The 25,128-nt window shown below is 41.8% G+C and overlaps 1 protein-coding gene across 2 annotated transcripts in view; it reads left to right on the top strand.

Annotated features, from left to right (window-relative positions):
• The first annotated feature begins 15,124 nt into the window (after window positions 1–15,124).
• Window positions 15,125–25,128, top strand: part of LOC117425048 (protein naked cuticle homolog 1-like) — a 32,832-nt gene continuing 22,828 nt past the window's right edge. The window contains exons 1-3 of one of the 2 annotated variants that reach the window (XM_058993961.1): window positions 15,125–15,349; window positions 15,498–15,530; window positions 15,799–15,941. In XM_058993961.1, coding sequence (XP_058849944.1) covers window positions 15,325–15,349; window positions 15,498–15,530; window positions 15,799–15,941 — 201 coding nt within the window. In that variant the 5' untranslated portion in view covers window positions 15,125–15,324. The remainder of the gene's footprint in view (window positions 15,350–15,497; window positions 15,531–15,798; window positions 15,942–25,128) is intronic. The other variant, XM_034041701.3, reaches the window with a different exon arrangement.

Genomic DNA, 25,128 nt, shown 5'->3' with positions numbered 1-25,128 from the left:
GTCCTCTCCCAGTTCTTTGATTCATGGTGTATTTACTGGAACACTTTTGTACTGTTTAATTTACATGTATGGCAACAGGCTTTAATGCATTTGAAACTTGGATGACATTCAAAGGAAACCATAATTCCTCTGAAATAAGCCTTTTGAAGGCTTTATCTTGTTCTCACTCTTTTAGCTAATCTTAAAGCCCTCAGCATGCCAAAGCAATTTTCTAATGCCAATTAAGCTGGGCATTAGCATAAAGGTCTTTAAAAGGTGTTTTAATACATGCTGAAGGAGCTCTTGTTTATGCTCTGCAGCGAATGTGTTTTGAGTGCTCCCATTGGCATCCCCGGTATAATAAAGCACAGCATTTTTCTGAGGCAATCTGACAACTGTGTTGCAGAGCACTCTGCAAACAATAGCTTTACAGACTCCCTGATAACAAGGTGCCTCCACAGTGAGATATCATGAATAATGTTCAGTGGAAATGTTATAAATATACATCGCCAGCCAGCCACACAGTATTCTCCATAGAAATGGTGTAGACAGTTGTCTTAGGAATTAATGAATCACAAACGGTCTCAATAGTCATCAATATGACCCTCAGGAGCCAGGGGAACTGTTTGCTGATTTCTTTAAGGTTATGTACTGTAGAAAATGAACGTTTCCTAAACAGCGGCCCTGTATATTTTCAATGGGCAACCTTCTTCTTGGGATATTAGAGATTTTTTTTGTTTTACGCAAATCTTGTTTGTCTATCATATTCTGCCATCTAAACAGAATTCTTAGAAGTACTGTCAGACGGTTGTATGGGCTGGATTGCCTTTGGAAGATTAAGCATGGTTCTGAAAGGGAAACTACCCTTATGCCTCAAGAAGAAAGTCTTCTACCAATGTGTGCTGCCAGTGCTAAATTATGGATGCGAAACCTGGACCCTCAATGCAAAAAATAACTAAAAAATTACAAACGACTCAACAGAGTATGGAAAGATGCATGCTGGGAATAACAAGAAGAGACAGGAAAAGAAAGGAATGGATAAACAAAAGTATGCAATGTTATTATAAGAGCGAAAAAACTGAAATGGCCGTGGGCCGGACATGTAGCAAGAAGAACAGACCATCGCTGGACCAAGGAGATACTAGACTGGATCCCAAGAGATATAAAGCGACCAAGAAGAAGACTCCAGGAAGATGGCAAGATGAAATTAGGAAACATGCTGGAGCAACGTGGATGAGGGATGGAGCAGAACAGCTTTTGTGGAAGAATCTTGGGGAGGCATCCAGCAGTGGATTGAAAAAGGCTGATTATATATATATACATACATACATATTGATAACAAACCGATATAGCCCATGTTTGTGTTGCAGATGTCTGGTGCTTGAGAGTATGAGGTCAGTAGTTCATGCCTTAAAAACAAGCTGCCGGAGCTCAAGTGTGTTTAGCAGAGGCGAGTGAGTGGGCTGAGGAGACAGGTACTAACATTAAATACGAATATCTGTTCGACTGCACTACAATGCAGTGCTGGATTTCTCTGTTTAGAACGTGCACCGCTTTGTGAGTTATGACGTAAAGCATGGATGAGGCTGTCAGTACCTATGAGGCTGACAGTACCTATGAGACTGACAGTACCTATGAGACTGACAGTACCTATGAGACTGACAGTACCTATGAGACTGACAGTACCTATGAGAGTACCTATGAGGTTGTCAGTACCAATGAGACTGACAGTACCTATGAGACTGACAGTACCTATGAGGCTGACAGTGCCTATGAGGCTGACAGTACCTATGAGGCTGACAGTACCTATGAGGCTGACAGTACCTATGAGGCTGACAGTACCTATGAGACTGACAGTACCTATGAGGTTGTCAGTACCTATGAGACTGACAGTACCTATGAGGCTGTCAGTATCTATGAGGCTGTCAGTTGAGACTGCTCATATTTTGTTGTGTTGCCATGACAGTGTGCAACTCATTTACAATGGATTCCTGGCAAAGCAACAAACCATTCATACAAAAAAAAAGAAAGAAAAATGAACAAATCATGACATCATTACGCACAATCAGAGAAAACACAGAGTATAGCTCTGCATACAACAGTTTCTTGAAACCAGTAATGGTGAAGCAGACCTGAGTTCCAAAAGAATGGGGCACCACAGTTAGATTTTTAGTCCAGGCTGAGCCCCGCATCCAGCTCAGTGCTGGTCCCCTGTCCCCCCGTCCCCTCGTCCCCATTTGTTTTAGCAGTTCTTATCTCACACGCCAGTCATTAGCAAGCAGCCTACTGCCTTCCAGTGACTGCAGCGTAGAATCTGACACCCAACACAACACTTGAAGGGTACGGCAGTTCAAAAAAGAAAAAAAAATAGGAAGGCTGTCATCCCGTCTGTATGAAAGCAACAAAGAATACAAAAACAAACAAGATTGTTTGCAAACTTCATAATGTCGAGGAAAAAGAAAATACATGAATGTCCTCATCGCAGCCAAAGAAAAAGAGTGCTCAACCCATCAGCCGTCATTAGAACAGGAGCGCGCTTTCAACACAGGCCCTGTATTGAGCTCTGGCAGACTGGAAGGGTTTTGCTCAGACTGTATGGGGCCACATGTTGAGATAGGGTCCTATAGAAGGGCAATAGAAAAAAAGGAACGTTCTAGAGTTCTCTTAAGCAACCGACCACAGTGCATTAACGAAGCCACGTTCCTGTGAGGCACAGGTTTTCAGCAATGTGATTCACCTGTAACGTCATCAAACTTTCACTGTTTTTTTTGTATAGTGAATTAGCCTTTTCACTATAATAATAATAATAATAATAATAATAATAATAATAATAATAATAATAATAATAATAATAATAATAAAGTTCAGGTCTCACATCGGAAAGTTTCATTTTTCGTTATCGATTGGCTGTATTCAAAGGCATTCAAATGATTTCGTCCCTAAGCCACATGTTAGACTGGATCCATAATCTAAAACCTGGAATGAAAGGCATTCCCCATCATTGCATAAAAAAACCGCATTCCGTTTCATTGCACCATTCCAAAAAACCGCATTCCGTTTCATTGCACCATTCCAAAAAACACATTCCGTTTCATTGCATCATTCCAAAAAACACATTCCGTTTCATTGCATCATTCAAAAAAAACACATTCCGTTTCATTGCATCATTCCAAAAAACGCATTCCGTTTCATTGCATCATTCCAAAAAACACATTCGGTTTCATTGCATCATTCAAAAAAACACATTCTGTTTCATTGCATCATTCCAAAAAACTCCACTTCGTAGCAGACTATAATACTGTGAGTAAGTGATGGGAGAGTCAGTATCATGCTCAAAAAGCATGGCTGTTTAATCCAAGCACACCATGACAGCCATGTCAACTACAAAAATTACTAAAATTCAATTACAGAGGCCTGGCAGCCTGCTAATACTGTGTAGCTTTTGAACCCGTCAGTCAGAATGAATGAATATATTAATAAAGAAGGGAGGGGGACCCGGGTGAGCTCTACCCTAAGTCCTGCTCACAGCAGTCCGAAGGACAGGGCTTATTAATGCTGTCAAGACTGCTTTTGAGAAACGGGTGTGATTCTATTGTGAAACGCACACTGGCAGACCAACGTCTCTAACACCCCCATAACAACTATACTAACATGGGAGGTTTTCTCAAAGGATAATAATACAAAATAATACTTTAAAACTTCCCGTGCAGCAATCACTTGGAGTTCCCTGCAATTACTGAGAATTTACATTCATTCACTTCTTGAGTAAAGAAAGTAACAAACCATTATCAAGAATGACCTCAAATAATCTACACATCTGCTGCTGAAATCTTAATGCTGAGCTGTTTACAAGTGGGCATCTAAAAGCTATTCAGAATTGCTTGCAGAGCAAACAAATGGGTTTAAAGTTGTTTTTTCTGAATCCCCACTGGTGCTCCCAGCGACTGGTTCGCTGCAACCTTTGCCCTCTGCCAGTGATTAATCATCTTAGTGTCGCGGTGATCACCTTCCCCCGCTCAGACCCTGACTCTGTTCTGTCAGAACGTTGAACCCTATTCTGTCTAATAGAGCACTATTAAATAATAGTGGATACACCAACGATACCTGCTCCGGGGGGGGGGGTTGTTCTTAAATCCATTTTGATGATTTTTCCCATGAGATTTAATAGGAGCCAGCCGAGGATCAATGGATCTAACTGTTCAGAGTTCAGAGTTGGCTCTTTGCTTTTGGATTGCCTTGTCTGTGACTGTGGTTCATTAGAAAGAAAAAACCTGGCTGCGCTTCGTAGAGCTGGAGTTTTGTGCGTTTCACAAGAAATCACGTAAAATAAAACATTTGAATAATTTCACAATATCCATGTAGTTATTATTGCTTTATTACAGCGTGAAGACATAGCATGTAAAGGTAATACCACAAATAACAAAAAGCAGTTTAATATGCAATAGTTAGCTGTTCAGAGAAGTCCAGTGGCTTGCAGGGATGCTGGATTGTTAGATTTCCTGCTTGTGCTTCCTGGGTACAACAAGGGAGCAATAATGAAGCCAACGCCGTGTCAGACTGAATTAGCCACCCATCAGTTTACACCAGCTGAGCCATTTGCAGATGGGTAGCCTGGGGGACATGCATCTGAAATAAGATACGGTTCAATGATCTTCTTTAATCCCAATTCCAGCTAAAGTTCTAGTTGAGATACTGTGTGATTTCTTAATAACAGTGAAGACGAGTAATAATGGGGCTGTACGGGACATCTGGGAGTGCAGTGGCCAGGGCACAGGGTCTCCTTCAGGGGCAACTCCAGGCCCAACACACGGTGCTTCTTTTTAAATTTTAGTGGGTAAAGAAGGCGTAATGAAAAATCGTTAGTGTTCGGGAAGGGGTGCATACAGCTACAGCCATTGTGATTTGCTGTACCGGTAGTTGTAATGTTGTAATGTCTATCTTTAGCTCACACTGGACAGGAATTTTCCCCACAAAGCTACAAAATTCAACACTGTATATCTTTGGAGTTCCAGTTAAGTATGCCTCCTTTTTATCCCAGAGGTGTCTACACTAAGTGTCTGAAACATCTGACTCTGACATCACTGTGTAAGCATGCAGAGTGTTATGGTAAATGAAGAGGCTGCATCTGGTTGCAATTAAAAGTGCTTGCTCTTTGATGAGGACGAATACAAATGTAGAGAGGAGAAGATTAGTAATATATCGAGGCAGCCCTATAGAACAGCACATACAACTTCTCAATAACGCTTTGCTTTTGTGTTGTTTTAAAGGACACTGCTGCTTAGACTTGAAACATTATGGGCATTATGAACCTGTTCACAAGGATCCCTGCAGAAATAGGATTGCTTTGCAGATGTGCACTGGATTACTCAACATCTGTTTCATAGTCGGACTACTTCCCCTGGGTGTCCAACTGTTCTCTTACCAGGAGGAATGGGGTTGTATTCATTATACATGGGGATGGGAACACAATCGAGGGGTTCAGCAAAAACACATCAGAATAATAACAAATGATCTGTTGAGACAGCCAAAAAAAAAAAACAAGCTGGAAGTGAAATCTGCTCTCTCTAAAAAAAAAAAAAATGGTTTTGAGGCTCGCTGTTCTTGACTGAAGCCCTTGGACTCTTTTTTAGTGCATTCCAGAATCATCTTGGAATTACATTTTATTGCTAATTGTATAGCTAATTAACAAGTCATAAATGCATAAATAGTGAGCTCAAGATCCTTTAACACTCCTGGGTCTTGTAAAGCAACAGCCAAACCAGGCTTAATGAAACCCACATGTGGCTGAAAAACAACAAGCCTCTTTTGTTTGTGCTCTCTTATACAGCCCAATACAACTGGCTAAGAAGATGAAACTACAAGAAAACTCTCTTTCAAAGCAGAAATCCATGAGATAGCGAGATTCCAGGTAAACTGTAGATGAGACAGGCTGGTTCTGGAATTACAGACCCCCCCCCCCCCCCCACCCCCCCACCCACCCCTCCTGCTCTGCATCGCTGGCCCCAAATTCCATTGTGTTGTTTTTTCTCTGTCTTTACTGCTGCGTTTTTGTAATAAAAGCTTCTACACCAAAACTTGAGTAATGCTTATCAAGAGAAATCTATAAAACTTAAATTACATCTCAGGGGACGCATAGAAACTAAAGCAGAGCTGCAATTCAGAGATTTAATTCTTCCCATTTGAATGCTACCAGGCACGGGACTGCTTTACTCTATGTTGTTTACTCCTTTGAAATCGTCCTTGTTAGAGACGGCATATCTAGCACATGAACGAGATGAAGTTCTCCAATTGAAATATGTTTTATGTCTGCCACAACCATTCAACCATATCTTTGAAAAACGTTTTAGTGTTTTAGACCCCACTGTGTAAAAAAGTGCACTTGGGTTAACTTGATCTGTACCATTTATGATTTTATAGACTTCATTTATAGACATGGATAAAGAGCACTTAGCAGAAAGACCTTCGGAGGGATTGTCTTGGGATTGGCAACAGTATGTGCAGTATATTCACATCTGGCAGAGATTTCAGAAGCCCAGTTTCTGGGGAGAAGAACCGGGAACACGCAACGCACACACACAAAATGAAGAAAATAAACTAAACAACAACACAGCCCTGTGAATGTATTCCCAAAGCTAGTCCTGAATACTACTGTCTGCATACAAAACGATAATGGAATACAAAATAAATTCAACTTGCATGTAAATGATTGACTGAGCTACTGAAATGTATTAAATGATTACTTACACCAGTTCATTAGGGACCTGTAAATGTACCCTTTTGCAAATATTGATATTGTGACTAAAAGTAATACTAAAACTGTGTGCTTCAATACCGGGACACAACTGTTATTAATATCGTTCCCCAGCATGAACGGACTCTGCTGTTTACTCTGCTTGGAGCCTTGATAAAAACACAGTCTGTGTTTACGAAAGGACTTCCACTTGAAAGGAAAGAGTTGAAAAGCCAAAAGGAAAGCGAGTTAAGCAGCTGAAGTGCTTGCCAGGAATGAGCTGGCTGTACAGGGCACACACACACCCACGCACACACCTGCACACACACACACACACACTCGCACACGCACACGCACACGCACACACATGCATGCACACACATGATCGTTGTCGAGCAATTGTTCTGGTTCTGAAGGAAACAGAAATTTCCTCGAGCTGGACTGGAGTCGCTCGACTCTCTTCTCCAGTCTCTCTCCTGATTGGTTGCCTGGATCAAATGAAACAAAAGCTCTTTCATTTGTGCTCTGAAGTGGTTGAGTAAACCAGGGGTCACACCCAAAGGGGAGCAGCTGCATGCCATGGAAGGGTGACCTCATCAGAGAGGAATGTGGTGTGACATAATTAGGTGAGTTGGAGAGTCAGGAACTGCAGTGTTGTGTTTGCTGTACAAGGCTCAGTCTGCAGCGATGCGTGTCCTCCGAAGGAGAAAAAAAAGTTAACATCGGCGCTCACTTCTGACTGCTACAACAGAACAGTAAATGGGCCATTAAGTCGTTAAAGTATTTGGTATTTAGATTCAAACTTTTTAGCTTCCTTGTTATTTAATTTACTATTTTTGTTCTTCTAACGTTATGGTTCTGAACAGGTTACTTCCTGGGGGAATAAAAAATTCCATTAAAAGAGATCATGCTGATAAATTCTGTTTTGCTTTGCATATATTTTCATGCAAAGCAAAACATTTTCTTCCCTCAATTTCGACTCCAAAGGCATAGCAAACCCTTTTTATGAACTGGAATAAAAAAACAGCCTGCATGCTGTCCAGTTCTGCGGCAGTAACCCCTATCTGCAGCTCTGCGCTTGTGTTCACGGTTGATCTCAGGCATTTGACACACACATCTCTGGCTCCTCTTTCCACATCTGTTCTGCCTTGACCCAGCAGCCCCCCTGCTTCATTCAGTGTTCACTTTGATAAGATGAGCCCCTGAACTCTCTCTGAATTCCCATTTCCAGTTCTAAATACCATCCACTCTCCCAGACTCTGCCCTGTACAGCCAGCTCATTCCTGGCAAGCACTTCAGCTGCTTAACTCGCTTTCCTTTTGGCTTTTCAACCCTTTCCTTTCAAGTGGAAGTCCTTTTGTAAACACAGACTGTGTTTTTATCAAGGCTCCAAGCAGAGTAAACAGCAGAGTCCGTTCATGCTGGGGAACGATATTAATAATAGTTGTGTCCCGGTATTGAAGCACACAGTTTTAGTATTACTTTCAGTCACAGTATCAGTATTTGCAAAAGGGTACATTTACTGGTCCCTAATGAATTGGTGTAAATAATAATTTAATACATTTCAGTAGCTCAGTCAATCATTTACATGCAAGTTGAATTTATTTTGTATTCCATTATCGTTTTGTATGCAGACAGTAGTATTCAGGACTAGCTTTGGGAATGCATTCACAGGGCTGTGTTGTAGTTTAGTTTATTTTCTTCACTTTGTGCCACAGGGCCAGCACAGGTACATCTCAGTAGTGCAGCACTAATACAAAGAGAGACCTAAGTAGACCATGCTCAGCAAAATAACAATACAACTCTAAAATAATTCTGGGGACTGTGCCTCTACGGGTCGCTGTGACTGCTGGCTGTAGCCAGAGCAGCGAGGGTGCAGATGCTTTGGAAGATCCTGTTTTTACTTTTCACGAGGGCGAAGCACAGAGATGTCATGTTCCTGCGGCTTCCAGCCCAAGCCAACTGCTGTAGCTTTATCCACCTGTTAAGAAATCCAGGAAGTACAGTAACGCACCCAGCTCAGCAAGTGCCCAGGATAGGACTGTATGTCTGAATAATGTTCCACAAAAATAAATCATTTGTTTGCTGTAAACAATACTAGGTGTGTTACATAACCCTTTAATTGAATCCATGTAAACGATGTTTCAATCTCTGGGAATGGCCGCTTCTATCACATACCTGTGGTAATCCACAACATGGTTTTCATTTCCATGTAGTCCATTACTAACAGTTACAGACTGCCTTTCTGAACTGATTCTCTGTAACAGTAGACTTCATACAGTATTCAAATGTGAAAACTAATCACTTACACTGTGGCTCAGATTCTGTAAAATCAAAGAAAACTGCAATGTTATTTCAATCGGTGGTGTTGCGGCAAGACGGAATAGCAAATATTTTGGTATAACCCTTTATTTAACTATTAAATATTATAACTTCAGTGGATGCCATGAAGATGGAGTAACACAGTGTAACTCAATACCTTCTGCAAATTAAACCCAAGCGAGAAGTGAAAACTTTCAAAGAGCACTGAATCTATTCATGACACACCTCTGTGCTTCAGATCACCACACTGAATCTATTCATGACACACCTCTGTGCTTCAGATCACCACACTGAAGCAGTGAATCTATTCATGACACACCTCTGTGCTTCAGATCACCACACTGAATCTATTCATGACACACCTCTGTGCTTCAGATCACCACACTGAAGCAGTGAATCTATTCATGACACACCTCTGTGCTTCAGATCACCACACTGAATCTATTCATGACACACCTCTGTGCTTCAGATCACCACACTGAATCTATTCATGACACACCTCTGTGCTTCAGATCACCACACTGAAGCAGTGAATCTATTCATGACACACCTCTGTGCTTCAGATCACCACACTGAAGCAGTGAATCTATTCATGACACACCTCTGTGCTTCAGATCACCACACTGAAGCAGTGAATCTATTCATGACACACCTCTGTGCTTCAGATCACCACACTGAAGCAGTGAATCTATTCATGACACACCTCTGTGCTTCAGATCACCACACTGAAGCACTGAATCTATTCATGACACACCTCTGTGCTTCAGATCACCACACTGAAGCAGTGAATCTATTCATGACACACCTCTGTGCTTCAGATCACCACACTGAAGCACTGAATCTATTCATGACACACCTCTGTGCTTCAGATCACCACACTGAAGCACTGAATCTATTCATGACACACCTCTGTGCTTCAGATCACCACACTGAATCTATTCATGACACACCTCTGTGCTTCAGATCACCACACTGAATCTATTCATGACACACCTCTGTGCTTCAGATCACATCACATCACATGAGACTTCCTAGTGGGCCACCTTTTACTTCTTCACATCATCTTTAATTAATTCCTACTTTTTGAAGGAGACAAAACATCTGTTAATTTAACAAAAGTAGAACCAACTAAATGATATATTTCAGGTCACTTTAGCAGTCTGTTTTTGATGATTATGATGACGATGTAGCTGCAGAGCATGGTGAATCTGTGGACAGCTAATTCCGCGGGAGCTTGAACATTCCGATTTCTGAGTGATTGGACTGCCTCGAACCATGTGTTGTTTGCAGAAGACACTGAATTTAACAAAACAGTGCCCTAAAGTACCCTCTGAGCCCTGCCTGCTCACTCACAGGCATGGGGGGATAGCACAGCCGTTTTGTTAAAGGATCCTTCAATTAACGTGCTTGGCTGGTGCTGTAAAGGTTTACACAAGGCAGGCTTGGTGCTCTTTGAAGTCCTTGTGCTGGTGGCTGTATAATCAGGGTAAGGGGATTACTCCTCTCTCTCTCTCCTCCCTCTCTCTCTCTCTCTGCCTCTCTCACTGCCATCTCCCATCTCTCTTTCTCAACCCCCTCTCTCTCATTTTTTCACTCTCTTCTCCCCTCTTTCATTTTTTCTACTCTCCCTCTCCTGCTCTCTTCTCCCCTCTTTCTTGTTCTGTGTTTCCCACTGCCTTTCTTTTTTCTCTCTCTATCTCTCACAATCTCCCGCCCCTCTTACCTTCACAACTTCCCCTGTCAGTCTTTCCTGTCCTTTCTTTCCCCTCCCCTGCCTCCAGCACATGACAGCTCTTGGTAATTAATGAGCATCATAAAACTCTCTTTTTCTATTAGATACCCATTAGCAAACCTGGCAAGACTGTCATTTTGGACAAAAATACACGAAACCTCATTTGATCCCCCACATCAAAGGGGATCGCCTGCTGTTTTCCTCTGAATGCACTGATTGTGTGTGTGTTTGGCAGGGGGGTGGGTTTGTGTATGTGCTTTATCCCACTCTGCTTTTGTGACCAGGCAGAAGTCATGCAAAAAGCAACAGTATGAATGCAGAAATGATTATGCATTATTCATCTAAACTGCACTGCTTTAACAATGCTTTAAAGACGCAGCGCTGAAAACTAAACAAACAAACAACAAAAAAACACTTTGTTTTTAAATGGCATTAATGAAATTGATATTCCACATGTACATCTCTTCTGTTGAGCCGGAAATAAGTATTACCAACTAACACCAAACTCATATGAATTTCCATTTGGGTGTTGCAGAGATATTTCATGTCACCCAAGTGTTCCTAATATTGATTGGCAACTGCTTAATGTTTAGTTCTTTTTTTTGTTTTGTTTGCCCTTATAATACAAATGCTGTTTGAGGCGTCAGATTACAAATGCAGGTGATGCAAGTCCATTTTAACGAATTAGGGGAACTCATCCCCTGCAGGTTGTTTTTGATCACATTGTAGGGCTGGCTGTACTAAGATTCTCCACCGGTTAGACCCCAGATTTCATCTTGCTTGTGTTTCCCACACATACTGCAGCGAAGCATCGTCTCTTTCTACTCTGTGCATTCTGCTCAGTGTGACTGGGGCTGGGTTGAAGACTAGCTGATGGCTGTCCTGCACTGTCTGCCTATTTAAAGTGGTGTAAGTTCCACTTCAATTGGCAAATCAAGTTGGGTTGGCTAGCATTCAGCAAAAATCCTCTCATGAAAAAGTACAGGATTTGAGTAACTGCTTGCTTCTATTTATATTATCACTGGGACAAATACAACAATGTAACCTTGCCAGGTATAACAGAGCTGAGCCTGAGGCATTGAGAGAGTTAGGGGGCAATTAATCAAAGGTCATGCCTGTTTCTTTATTACTTCCATATGGCATATAATACTATTTTCATATCGGATTTCTTTTAACCCCCTCCCCAACATGCCTCTAAACTAATAAACGAAACTTTTATTTTTACGAAGAAGGCTTAATTTCAAAGGCTGCCAAGAACTTTGAACTGATTTTTATTAAAAATGAATTTAGCATTGCCAGTTTACACTGCCAAAATGTCAAAATAAACACACCAACTCTAAAATATCAAAATAAACACGACCCCTAAAATATCAAAATAAACACATGACCCCTAAAATATCAAAATAAACACACCCCCTCTAAAATATCAAAATAAACACACCCCTAAAATATCAAAATAAACACACACCCCTAAAATATCAAAATAAACACGACCCCTAAAATATCAAAATAAACACATGACCCCTAAAATATCAAAATAAACACATGACCCCTAAAATATCAAAATAAACACATGACCCCTAAAATATCAAAATAAACACGACCCCTAAAATATCAAAATAAACACACACCCCTAAAATATCAAAATAAACACATGACCCCTAAAATATCAAAATAAACACACCCCCCTAAAATATCAAAATAAACACACACCCCTAAAATATCAAAATAAACACATGACCCCTAAAATATCAAAATAAACACATGACCCCTAAAATATCAAAATAAACACATGACCCCTAAAATATCAAAATAAACACACACCCCTAAAATATCAAAATAAACACATGACCCCTAAAATATCAAAATAAACACGACCCCTAAAATATCAAAATAAACACGACCCCTAAAATATCAAAATAAACACAACACAAATAAAATATGAAAAGCGTGCCCATCTTCAGCTAAACCTCCCATGAGGACCGGATGCAGGATCTAATAGTAGTTTACAGACTAAACAACACTGAAGCTGACATCAGGCTCCCAATGACGATAGTGGTATAGACTTAACAATAATACATCCATTTATACTTCACCAGGCAACCATCTCATTTGAGCTTTTTTGCTATAAATACAACGGCACGGCACACTATTCTTGTTTCCAGAAGCCGTCCTATATTCACTCTTTATTTTTGTATTTCTAATTCCCAAGGCAATGCTGCAATCAGTGCTGTTTCAGGATGCAACACATTCGCGCATTGGATCCTGAGATGAAAGGACCTGTTCTACTGTCTCCCTTTGAATACTGCATTGTGATCGTGTTCTGGAGGGGGTGGATGCAGAGTTTTATTACTGAATAGATTACTGTAAAGATGTTTGTCATCAGGACTAGGGGGTTTAGGAATTCAATGTGAAAATCCTGCCAGGTATTTGTATGCCTTTAGATGCTGCAGTGGCTGCTTCACGCCACTCAGTTCTTTCTTAACATGTGTTTGTTCCTTGCACGGTGCTGTTGGGATGCATTGTTTCTTCTCTTCCTTAGTGACTGTCTCATCTGCTAGAACAATGCGTTAACAATGCAGCGCTGAAAACTAAACAAACAACAACAAAAAACTGTTGCAACATTTGTTTTTAAATGGCATTAATGAAAATGATATTTCACATGTACTTCTTTTCTGTTGAGCAGGAAATAAGTATTACCAACTAACACCAAGCACATATGCATTTCAATTTGGGTGTTACAGGGATATTTCATGTCATCCAACTGCTCCTAATATTGATTTCTTACCTGGGTAATATCCCTTCCTTAATACAATGCCCTCACTGCAGGGGAATGAGAGAGCACGCAGAAGGGGGCATATTTATAATGGGGCTGGCTGTCTTCGATAGGAATGTGTTCTGCTCTCTTTGATACTCTGAAGTCTCTGCAGCCTGCTGACCAGTGAGACTGGACATGTGTCACTGCGACAACAAGACGCTCCAGTATTTTGAGTCTGGTGGTTCTAAGTTCTAAGCACAGGAAAGCACGGTACAGCATAGGTAGGCATTGTAAAGCACAGAGAGGTATGGTAAAGCTTATTAAAAAACAAACCATGCTACCCTTATAAAAGTTTCCCACAGTAAAAGCACAGCAAAGTGGAATAAAGCAAAGTGAAAGCATGGTAAAGCATACTGTAGTTAGGCATTGTAAAGCACAGTGAGGTATGGCAAAGCATATTAATAAAACCTGGTTAAACTATTGTAAATGCATGGTATAAGCATGGTAAATGTGAAAGAACACCCTGCAAAAATACTATGGTCATTTTAGAAGGGATACCTCCATGCTTTTACTGTTTTATTCAATCTCTCCGGAACTGCCAGACTGCAGCTGATGGAGATCTAGCCCCTTTTCATGTGGTATCCTTTCGTATGAAAGACTTGGCAGAGGAGTAGCTATAGATTGGATTGATTTCCAGTTGTCAAACTGCGATTCCCTGCATGTCAGCTGTCAATGATAGGCAGATGATGTATCTGCAAACAGTGTTCTTTTGGAACCTGTTTATAAAGACTCTTCTGAATATTCCATTCTCCCTAACAAACACATGGCAATGATATATCATGAGATGGGTCTGAACGCTGCAGGCTGTGTGGGTTCCTAATAAAGTGGCTGCATTGTCACTCCTGCTGAGTTCCATACAGCTTGCTTGCTGCTACTGGCATGTGTTGTTGCACCACGGGTTAATGTGCTCAAATAGACGTCCTCTGCAGCAGGATTCGATTTGACAATGACAATGACTGTTGTAGACTTTTAAAGCATTGAAGTGTAACAGACTCACTATGAGGCTGCTTTCACGACACGAAGCGTAAGTTTCCATTAGTTTAAGCTCGGGTTTTATAATTGTTTTCATTGTGTCACTTCACAAAGACTCGATAGTGAACACAAAACAAAACAAAAGTGCATTGCTTTAAGACAGTATTTGTGTTATCTGCGTGTTTTCTATGACATTCCTCTCTCTTTCTCTCCATTGCTCTGTGTTCCGCTGGCAGTGCCTGGCTCTGTAAACGAAGCATGCAGACGCGGCTCTCTTTATTTTTGGAGACTCCAAAAGGATTTCGACTCCCTTTCATGTGCCGCCTTGGTCCAATAAAACAACAGAGGCTGCCTGAAAGTTGTCTAATCTGAACGAGGTGTCAATCACGTTTCTCTGTGGGAGAAGCAAGGGTTTTTTATGTGTGTGAGAGAGAGAGAGAGAGAGAGAGAGAGAGAGAGAGAGAGAGAGAGAGAGAGAGAGAGAGAGAGAGAGAGAGAGAGAGAGAGAGAGAGAGAGAGAGAGAGAGAGAGAGAGAGAGAGAGAGAGAGAGAGAGAGAGAGAGAGAGAGAGAGAGAGAGAGAGAGAGAGAGAGAGAGAGAGAGAGAGAGAGAGAGACTAAAATTACTTGATCAGTTGAGGGCTCTGTCGGCACAGGAAGGAATGAGTGGTGGCTGCTGTTTCTCTCACGGGGTCTAAACTCAGGCACCGCTCTAATTTCTGGAATATAACGCATCAAATGATTGGAAAGTATAATAAACCAATGCATTGAAATGGGTAAACTTCCTTCGAAACATGGTGAGTTAGTAATGCTAGTAATAACAGAGGGCTGGCTGCATAGCTTTTTAATGCTTTCTCGTATACCGATATATTATTATTAGTTATTGTAGTATCGCTTGTCTAATAAATACTTCTTGTTTTTGCTTTTACCATCTTTTCCGAAAAGCTGTCGTTTGTAAACCCAGAGAAAGCCCCGAAGGTAAGACATATTACTGGTATATTGTCTTTTTTTTTTTTTTAGAAAGTGGAGATTCTGTAGTTTTCACTGCGGTTCAGCTTTGTCAGTCACGCAGCTACAGACAGTAACACAAACGAGTATGTTATATTTGCACGCACTCCTGTACTGTGTCGTTGTTGCAATATGAACCCATCTTTCAGCGTTAATTATGCTTGCTTTACACTATGTGGTGGTGATAGCACTTTGCATTCCAGTTGATGGATTGTGTTTTTTTTCTTCTCGATTTTAGGAGACAGTTTCGTAGTCAGTGCTTGTTTGGCTCGGAAAGGAATTGAAGATTGGATTGCTCGACAGAAGTATTACTGCAGCTCGGCACACCAGCATTCGAGCTGTCACAAGAGCGCGTGCAGTACGACTAAAGTGTCCAGCCGGGTAAGGACTGTCACTTTAATGTTTCTTAAGCGTTGCTGTTAATATGTTTTAATAGTCTAAAGCACTGTAATAATAATATTTATTATATTAGTTTACGCAATTATGTGTATTGTTTTTACTGTGCCGTACCAAAGACTCTATAAATTGGGCTAATCCGTTTTTGTAATGTCTTTGTGAAGTCACCGACGTTCGGTGAAAGTCACGTTTCGATTGAGCAAATGAATAACTGTGCTTAACCACACGTCTGTCTTTGTTGATGCCGCTCTTTCAGCAGTTACTTTAGATTACAACCCGTCTATCTAAGCTGTAGTAGCACAAAACTAAAAGCTATTCTGTTTTAAGAAGTTCTGATGTGGGCAAAAAAATATTTGGCTGTTGTTTTCCGCTATGTGCTAAATCTGTGTCAAAAAGTTCCGAGTTTTTTTTTTTATTTATAAAGGGAGTGGATATGTCAGTGTTATTATAATTTAGCTTTTTGCGTTAACATGGTTACATTCATTTTTACCAGTGCAAGAAGTGCGGTTGGAGAATCTGCCATCGGTATACGCGTTAGAAACAAGACGCTTTAGGTATTTGTTAATTGAATTGTATTGAACAGGTTTACTCTGGAACATAGCAAGACGTTTACTGTCTGTAGTGAACGCAGCCTGCTCCGTTAACTCGCGGTGAGTGTGTGGTGTGCATCGATGGTCATCGTGGTTTGACATTAGCTGCTGGACTGTCTTTATAATGTGACCATCCTAATTACTGGAAAGCGTATTTGTTTCAAATTACAGATGAATTCTGTAGTCCCCGATGCGACTGTTTTTAACTTTATGTAGTATTATTTTTTTTTGACAGCGCCGCGTACCCACTTAAGTTCGGACAGTCCAAACGTTTATTAACTTTAAAATAATCTTGTAATGTAGGTCACACTTTTGTGGAACTTTTCATTTTCCCGGTACACAGTGTTTACCAAAGTAAACAGCACTGTTCACCATTGAGAAATGACCTTGATGCGCAGTTTATACAGTAATAGTTATGATATGAAGCAATAATAAAAGTATATATTTATTTTTGAAAACTTTGCACTGAAGTCCAGTCAGTCTGGTACACTTCACATATCAGGGAAGGCAGTCCAAGATGAGTGCTAATGGAGGTCTGTGAAAGGAAGCCACGAGTGTTTTAGTACAGCAAACCCACAAATAATACTAAGCAGCAGCACCACCAGAGGAACCATGGTGGAGAAACTGTGCTAGCTGGGTTTGTTTGGGTTCAGAGTTGATTGGCTTTCATCTCCAAACTCCCTCGGGTTGTTTTGAGGAAGTTCATAGAGTTTGTCAAACTCAAGAATTGTTTAGAAGAACAAAACCAATCCAAATCGACTGCAAATTAATTTTATTAAGGATCACTTAAAGAAAAAGAAAAAAAAATGGGCAGAAATATACTTTGGTATTTTTGGAGTTCAGAATTTTAAAACAGGAACTAGACCCAAACCCCCAGCCAGCACCCTGACTGCTGCTAATTAACCACAGGTCTGTGACCTAGTTCTCTTGGCAGTGTTTAACAGGCCCAGGTGAACTGATGCAGATGTACACATGGCATCAGGCGCACACAAGGAAAATATTTGGGGCCAAAGTAAGTGATAAAAAGCTGTTCTAAAGCTGGTGTTCAGGCAACCTGTTTGGGGCCTTGCACAGGGGGCTGCGTGAAGCTGTTCAAGTTATCCAGGGTGCTGTGCAGTCTGATGGAGCAGCACTGTGAAAGCACACAAACGAGGTGTGCTTGAAGTGCTGCACTGTCAGGGTGTGCAGATCAGAGAGCTCTGAAGCAGGGTTTGCTTGAAGTGCTGCACTGTCAGGGTGTGCAGATGAGAGAGCTCTGAAGCAGGGTGTGCTTGAAGTGCTGCACTGTCAGGGTGTGCAGATCAGAGAGCTCTGAAGCAGGGTGTGCTTGAAGTGCTGCACTGTCAGGGTGTGCAGATCAGAGAGCTCTGAAGCAGGGTTTGCTTGAAGTGCTGCACTGTCAGGGTGTGCAGATCAGAGAGCTCTGAAGCAGGGTTTGCTTGAAGTGCTGCACTGTCAGGGTGTGCAGATCAGATAGCTCTGAAGCAAGGCAGATTCCAGCGGAAACTGTGTAACACTCGCTGTGAAGAGCTGCCCAATGTGTGCTTGTGGTGAATCCTACAACAACTTCAATATCTATAGATGCAAAAATAATATCATGTGGCGTATTGTGCTGATTAATTGTTTTGGGGGATGCAAGCCTTCGTGAAATACTTGCACGTTTTCAGTTTGTTCAGTCCCGCAAGAGATGATCTAAATATCGTTCTGTACACAGTAGATGCTATTCAAAGTGCAGATGTTTTAAATGTATAACCCGAATGAGCTCTTGCTGCTCTGATGTTGCAGTTTTACTGTGTTAGCTTGAAGACCAGGAAATACAAGTTCTCCTGGAATGATTAGGGGTCTGTGTGTTCTTTCTACTGAGCGTAGATTTAACCCAGAATCCAGCCCTGCTACAGTATATGTCACATGCTGTCTTCACTATTCAACTGTGATATTCAGTCAGTTTCCTATTTACTGTAAATGTTTTTTTTTTTTTTTTTAATTGTTAACTTGATAGATTTTTTGAGATGCATATATCCACTTTGGTCACAAATTACTAATTACATTTTTGAAATTTTGAAACAGTTTATGTGAGCTCTATGGAGTTCGAGAAGCTGCCCTGCCATAACTTTGAAAAAAAACCCAAAACATATATTCAGTGAAATTATAATCCTGCTGTGGTTTTTATAAACGGTCTCTTTTAAATAATCGATTATGCTGTTGTTCTTGCAGCTTGCAAGCTCTTTCATTACTGCAGTAAACTTCACTAAAATTCACGAATGTTTCAGCTATTTCCTTCTTCAAAGCTGTAAATAACTGATGCTTTTGATAGTTATTATCTCAGTGACAACGGAGCCATACAGCCTGTCTTTCCAAATGTGAGTAACAGATTTCATCTTTATCTTTCATCTGCACTGTACTGTTGATAGTTATAGAATATCATGACCCTTAGCAACTTGCACAACGATGTACTTTAGTGATGTACTTCTTATTTCTACCACTTGTTCCTGATTTATAAAAGTTTCCCTGGGTAGTGTACAGTTTGCCACGCTTGTCATGGTTGGTACCATGCTTCCCCTGTGAGCTGCAGTATGGTATGGTGCAGAAAACTTACCAGGGAGCGAGAGAGAATGAATGCTGAATTGCGTGTTTATTCCAGCAGAGTTCAGTTTTGAATGACAGCAAGAGGAGTTTGGTGGCAGATTTGTCTAAGGATTGCAGGAAGATGACTCTGCCGGGGAATGAAAGGAGGGCCGTGTTGCTGAACTAGGCGCCGACGCGCTGGCACACGGCAGGTGATCTCGCAGGAAGATGACTCGGTTGGGGAATGAAAGGAGGGTCGTGTTGCTGAACTAGGCTCAGACGCGCTGGCACACGGCAGGTGATCTCGCAGGAAGATGACTCGGTTGGGGAATGAAAGGAGGGTCGTGTTGCTGAACTAGGCGTCGACGTGCTGGCACACTGCAGGTGATCTCACAGTGAATGTTGTTTAAAGCCTGACCTGTCCTGCGGTTTCATGAATGTATTCCAGCTAGAGGATGTTTTTGTAACTTCAAAGGGGCTGGGAGTCTGGCTCCGTGCCTGGCAGTCCACAGATCTTTCCGGCTCTGGGCCTGATGGAGACGTGTGTGATTTCAGACAGACGTGTTTTCTTAAAGAAAGCCGCCTGCGCACCAGCCCTTTTAACGAGAGGAGCTTGCTGTTTAAAAAAAGTTCAGAAATAGAAACTCGCCAAGCAGGCTCTTTTCTTAATATATATTTTTTATTTTTGCACTGAATTCAGCAGCAGTGCTGTGTGGTCATTTTTTTTCTTTAAGTGACTCCAGGGTTGAAATAGCAGGTCAGAGTGAACTGTTGAACATGCTGTATATTCATGCATGGGATTTTTCCCCTATCGTCCTCCTCCACCTTGTTTCTTGCATTTGCCCAGCAGTCCTGCAACTTATTGCAATGAAATCTGACTAAATCTTAGCCAGCCCTCTTTACATGCGGATGCAGTGAAATTCTATAGCTCTCCTGATTGCTGTGCACCAGTGGAAAAAGGCTAGACTTTGCATATTACTGTCCGACTGATAATATCTGGTAACCCAGGAGCACAGTTGGTCTAAAAAAAACAAACAAAAAAAAAAAACAGATTAAACCCCATTATACACAGAGGGTTTTACAAAGGGTTGATTTTATTAACTCCTACATTCTGTTAGTTTTTTTTTTATTCCTTTTCCAAAATAAGTAGAGCTTATAAGTGGGGAAAATGCCCTTTTAAACTCTCCCCAGTTCCGCTGTGTGTAGAATAATGGGCAATTTATTATATCAAAAATATTGCTGACTTAAAGCCTCAGTGCATGTACTTTGTGGCTCCCACTTTTTTAAAACGGCAGATTAATACGCCATGGTACTTCAGTTCTATTCTGTTTAGACCTCGGTCACAGCCCTGGACTTGCACCGTTTTGCTTTGGTTCAGATTGTGAGCAGGAATTGAAACATTAGGATGTACTAGCAATACAGTTGATGACCCTTCGTCAGCTTGGGGTTCCATAGACCCCCCCTGTAAAAATGTGGAAGTGTTAGACAACTCCCTTGAACACTCTCCCCTCTTAAAATAGTTAAAATCCCAGTGGTTCTAGATACAAGGAGAGTGCACATGCTAGTTTTAAAATAGTTTAAATCCCAGTGGTTCAGTGCAGACAATAGGGCTAGCGAACAAGAAAAGCAGGACATGGATTCAAAATAAACTGTGTTTAGAAATTGTTGAAACAGAAGGGTTTTTTCTCTATCTGATTGCTTATCAGTCTACTCCTGTGTTTTGAATAGTCTGTGCTTGATTTAAATTCATGTGTTAAAAGCATCTTTGTAGCACAAGGGGTAAACCCAAACAAACAAAAAAAAAGGAATCTATTCAACATCCCAAGGGTCTGTGGGATGGGCACTCCCAGGTGTGAGCACTACGGGATGGGCACTCCCAGGTGTGTGTGTTACGGGACGGGCACTCCCAGGTGTGTGTGTTACGGGACGGGCACTCCCAGGTGTGCGTGTTACGGGACGGCCACTCCCAGGTGTGTGTGCGTTACGGGACGGGCACTCCCAGGTGTGTGTGTTACGGGACGGGCACTCCCAGGTGTGTGTGTTACGGGACGGGCACTCCCAGGTGTGTGTGTTACGGGACGGGCACTCCCAGGTGTGTGTGTTACGGGTTGGGCACTCCCAGGTGTGTGTGTTACGGGATGTGCAGTGCATCAGGGTTATTGTATGGCATGCTGTATAGGAGAAAACATTTTTTTGAAGGACTTTACTGTAAATGGTGTCACTCCCTTGAAAATTATTTTAATTGTAAGTTTTTAAAAAGGTCTGAACAATAAAGCTGAAGCCAGCGTTCCTCATTTAGTTTAATTCAGTTGGAAAGCGGGTCTAGTTTATGAACATTCGTTTAGACACACAGTGTGTGAAATAACCCTTTAAATAGCACATGACGGCATGTTGGGTGGAGATTGTAAACATACCCAGTGTAATGTTCTGTTTATTACGTCTAATTATTGTGAGGTTACAGCCCACATGAGAATTCGGGCACATTGCAAAGAGCGTAAAGAGGTTTTTCAATGGCTCAGTGTGCCCAGCACAGACCTGCTGGCTGGCTGAGGTCTGATCTGAATGAGGAAATGAAGAACTAACATCCAAGAGGAAGTGAGTCATTAAGAGTAGAAGAAAAAGAAAGCCGTGTTTCTTCATGGTTTTTATTGATCGCTGTCAGAGGGGTTCGTTCCCCTCTGGAGGTCAGCAATGTTCTTTCTTTGTGTATTTCTATATGCTGTGTGGGTACAGCTTTAAGATCAATGTGCACTATTATATCTTCACTGTGTGCAGGTCAGTAGCTTACTAAGAAAGCTCACCAGGTATAGGCACTCCACTGAGCACATCTACTCGTTGCTGGAACCCTCCTGTGAAAGTGTTTGTAAAGAAGATCTTGCTTTGGTGGCAAGTTCTCCCTAATTATTTTTTCTCAAATAACCTTGATTTAAGGTTTCTGAAGCATTGATTTGCTAACTGAATCAGACTCCAAGAGAGAAAGGCCAGCTTTTAGTTTGGGTGCTGGATTTCACAGGAACAGCGCCTACATTTCTCTCGAGTTCTCATTTTTAAACTAAGCAGCGTGCGGTGGAGCTGTCTGTAAAGGAAGCCTCAAGTTTAAAAACAAAAAGCCCTCAGTTTACAAGTGTGTGATTACCAGCCAGACCGAGCTTACCATTTAGGATAGTCTCCAAAGAGTCAGTTACATTGCAGGGATATGCTGGAGTCTGTTTTACTGCATTTATGGTAACTTTTACAAAGTGGATTAAACCGGATTACAACGTAATTGGATACATTAGCATAATGCTTCCCAATATGGCTAATCTGTTCTGTTTCACTACTTGGGCTTTTTTTATCATCATACAAAATGTAGTGTTTTAAATGCCGCTGGAGGCAAAGCTGTTTCTAACAGCAATGTCCTGAGAGTCGGTGCTGTTAGTCGTCACCCAGACACCCACATGTTCACAAAGGAAGTCCATTTTGCCCAGAGCTGGTGTGTGTATTAGAAGAGAGCAGCGCACTCTCGTTGCATGTGCTGTACAGTAGCTTGTCCAGAAAACCCTTCTGGTTGAGCCAGCAGCAGGAGCCATTTAAAATTCCCACCTCCGCATGTCAGCGAAGGGGGAGTCTGCCCTTTAAAACTCTCAAAGCATCCAGACTGCCACCACAGTAAGCTGTGCCTGACTAAACCCACTGTGCGCCACTGAAATGAGTCAACACAAGTGTGAATAAATAGCCCCTTTGAAGTTCATTACAGTAACCACTAAAACTGACCAGCTCCAAATAAAACATGACGTCCTGGGGGAGGGGTCAAGCAGCTATAGACGTGACTTCAAGGGTCCATGCATATAGTACAGGCAGTTGTACTGTATGTGTTCATTTAAACCTGCACTGGGTCCACCCATGAGATGCGTTGTTTGTAAGCTCAGCACCCAAACCGAGTTCAGGAAACTGCGCCTATGGGTTTTAATGGGTGTAAGTGCTTCTGCGGGATTCAGGAAACCAATTTAGTTGACCTCGGTTTGAATCTACAAAGCAGATTGCTTGGTAGTTAGCCTGGTCTGGAGTGCAGGGGCGGGGCTCTCTCTCTCTCTGGGTTAATTAATTAAAATTAGTGAGGGCTCCCAGGGGTTATGTGTGTGCTGGGACTTTCCCTTTAAGATGCTGAAGGTTTTTCAGAGCAATGTCTGCTGTACTGTACATGCAACTACTTACTATTGCTCTGCTCTGATCCAGTATGCACACTCTTCATAGCGTAGCTCTGCTCTGATCCAGTGTGCACACTCTTCATAGCGTAGCTCTGTTCTGATCCAGTATACACACTCTTCATAGCGTAGCTCTGCTCTGATCCAGTGTGCACACTCTTCATAGCGTAACTCTGCGCTGATCCAGTATGCACACACTTCATAGCGTAGCTCTGCTCTGATCCAGTGTGCACACTCTTCATAGCATTGCTTTGCTCCAATATGCATGCTATTCTGACACCGGTGTGTGGGTGACTTACTAAGGCCACTGACTTTCAGGACATTTCGATTCAGCCACATGCAGAAAATGTGAATTTGACTTTCTGTTTCAGATGCTGCAATGGATAGCTTTGCTGGTGGCTCTGTTTCCTATGCAAAAATCCCACTTGAAGGCATTGTTAATAACAACGCGAAGAGTGAAATTAGTACCGTCTGTCGTTCTGCCTCAATCATGTTTTTGTTGTTAAGAACAAAGGCAGCATGCTGTGCACTGAATTCCTCTTGGGCATGGCTGCTTTCTCTCTATCTCTCTCTCTCTCTCTCTCCAGTCCTATAATTTATTTAGCGGACAGTAATCACATCTGTGTGACCGGTATTTAACAAGTTGAAATACAAATGTTGGAGGCTTGATTTTTAAATGACAGATTTTTAAATTCTCAAAGGGTTATTTAGGATTGCAAAATAACCAGGAGATGTTTGGGTGTATTTGGGGTGGGGACGTGGGGACGTGGGGACGGGACCCCACACAGAGAACCCAGCAGCTATTTGCTGTGAAGGAGGAAGGCAGCGAGCGAGCCAGGCAGGCTTTGTGTGTAAAGGCTGAAGGCCTGCACCTCTGACCACGTGTGCTCCTTAGGCTTTGTGTGCTGCTTTAAATCTTGAATTAGTGCGTACAGCTCCTTGAAGCTTACCGTAAATTTTACACCGTTAATAAAAGGCAACTTGCAGACTTGTGACTGTTAGAGCTGCAGTGCAGATGGTAAAGCATGAGGGTGAATGGCATGCTAGAGCCTGTAGTGTGCTTAAAGAGCTGCGCATGGGCCGGTAATTAGAACTCTCTCTAACTATATCCTTGCTCTCTGGGGGCTGCAGTTTTAGGGAACACACAATTAAACTACACAGTGGAGATTGTTTAGCTCTGAGCAATGGATGTGTGTGCTTTAATTTGGTGGAGACAGAAACAGGCTTTAAACTATTATATGCTACGGTTTAAAGAAACGCACAATTAAAATTGTAAAAATATCTCTCTCGAGAAAGAGGACTTCACTCAGTGAGAACTTGCATTAACCCCCACCACTTGTCTGCCACCTGTGTTTCTCTGTGTGCTGTTGCTGTAGTTTTGCTGGGGTGTTTAGGCCTGGGTTATTGTATGTATTTCCTTCAACAGAAATCCCTTTTCAGAAGCAATCTGATATTACTTAAAATTAAGAAGAGCCTCTCCTTGACACCAGCATTAGGCCACAGACAGAAATATTTGTGAAAATAAACATACGTGATGGGCTATAGCGGGGGAAAAAATGACATCAGAAGCCAAGCTTTGACCCAGGGTAGCAGAATGTCCAAACCTTCCGGAACCAAATAATTACACATTTAAAATGTAGCAAAAGACAAAAGTTCTCGTTATAGGCTAGGCTTAATATTTCTATTTGACTTTGAATCTGATAAGAGATTTGATTAGCTGTGCAAAAAAAATAGCAAAGAAGGGGGTTTCCGATGGCAGCTGAGGCTGACATGAGAACGTTCCTGTCGGCTCCCAAAACATTATAGCAGGAAGAGAATCTTCTGGGGGGGGGT

The sequence above is a fragment of the Acipenser ruthenus genome, chromosome 20, assembly GCF_902713425.1.
Source record: "Acipenser ruthenus chromosome 20, fAciRut3.2 maternal haplotype, whole genome shotgun sequence".
NCBI lineage: Eukaryota > Metazoa > Chordata > Actinopteri > Acipenseriformes > Acipenseridae > Acipenser > Acipenser ruthenus.
The sequence above is the reverse complement of the archived record's forward strand: the minus strand, read 5'-3'. Positions and strand labels throughout refer to the sequence as shown.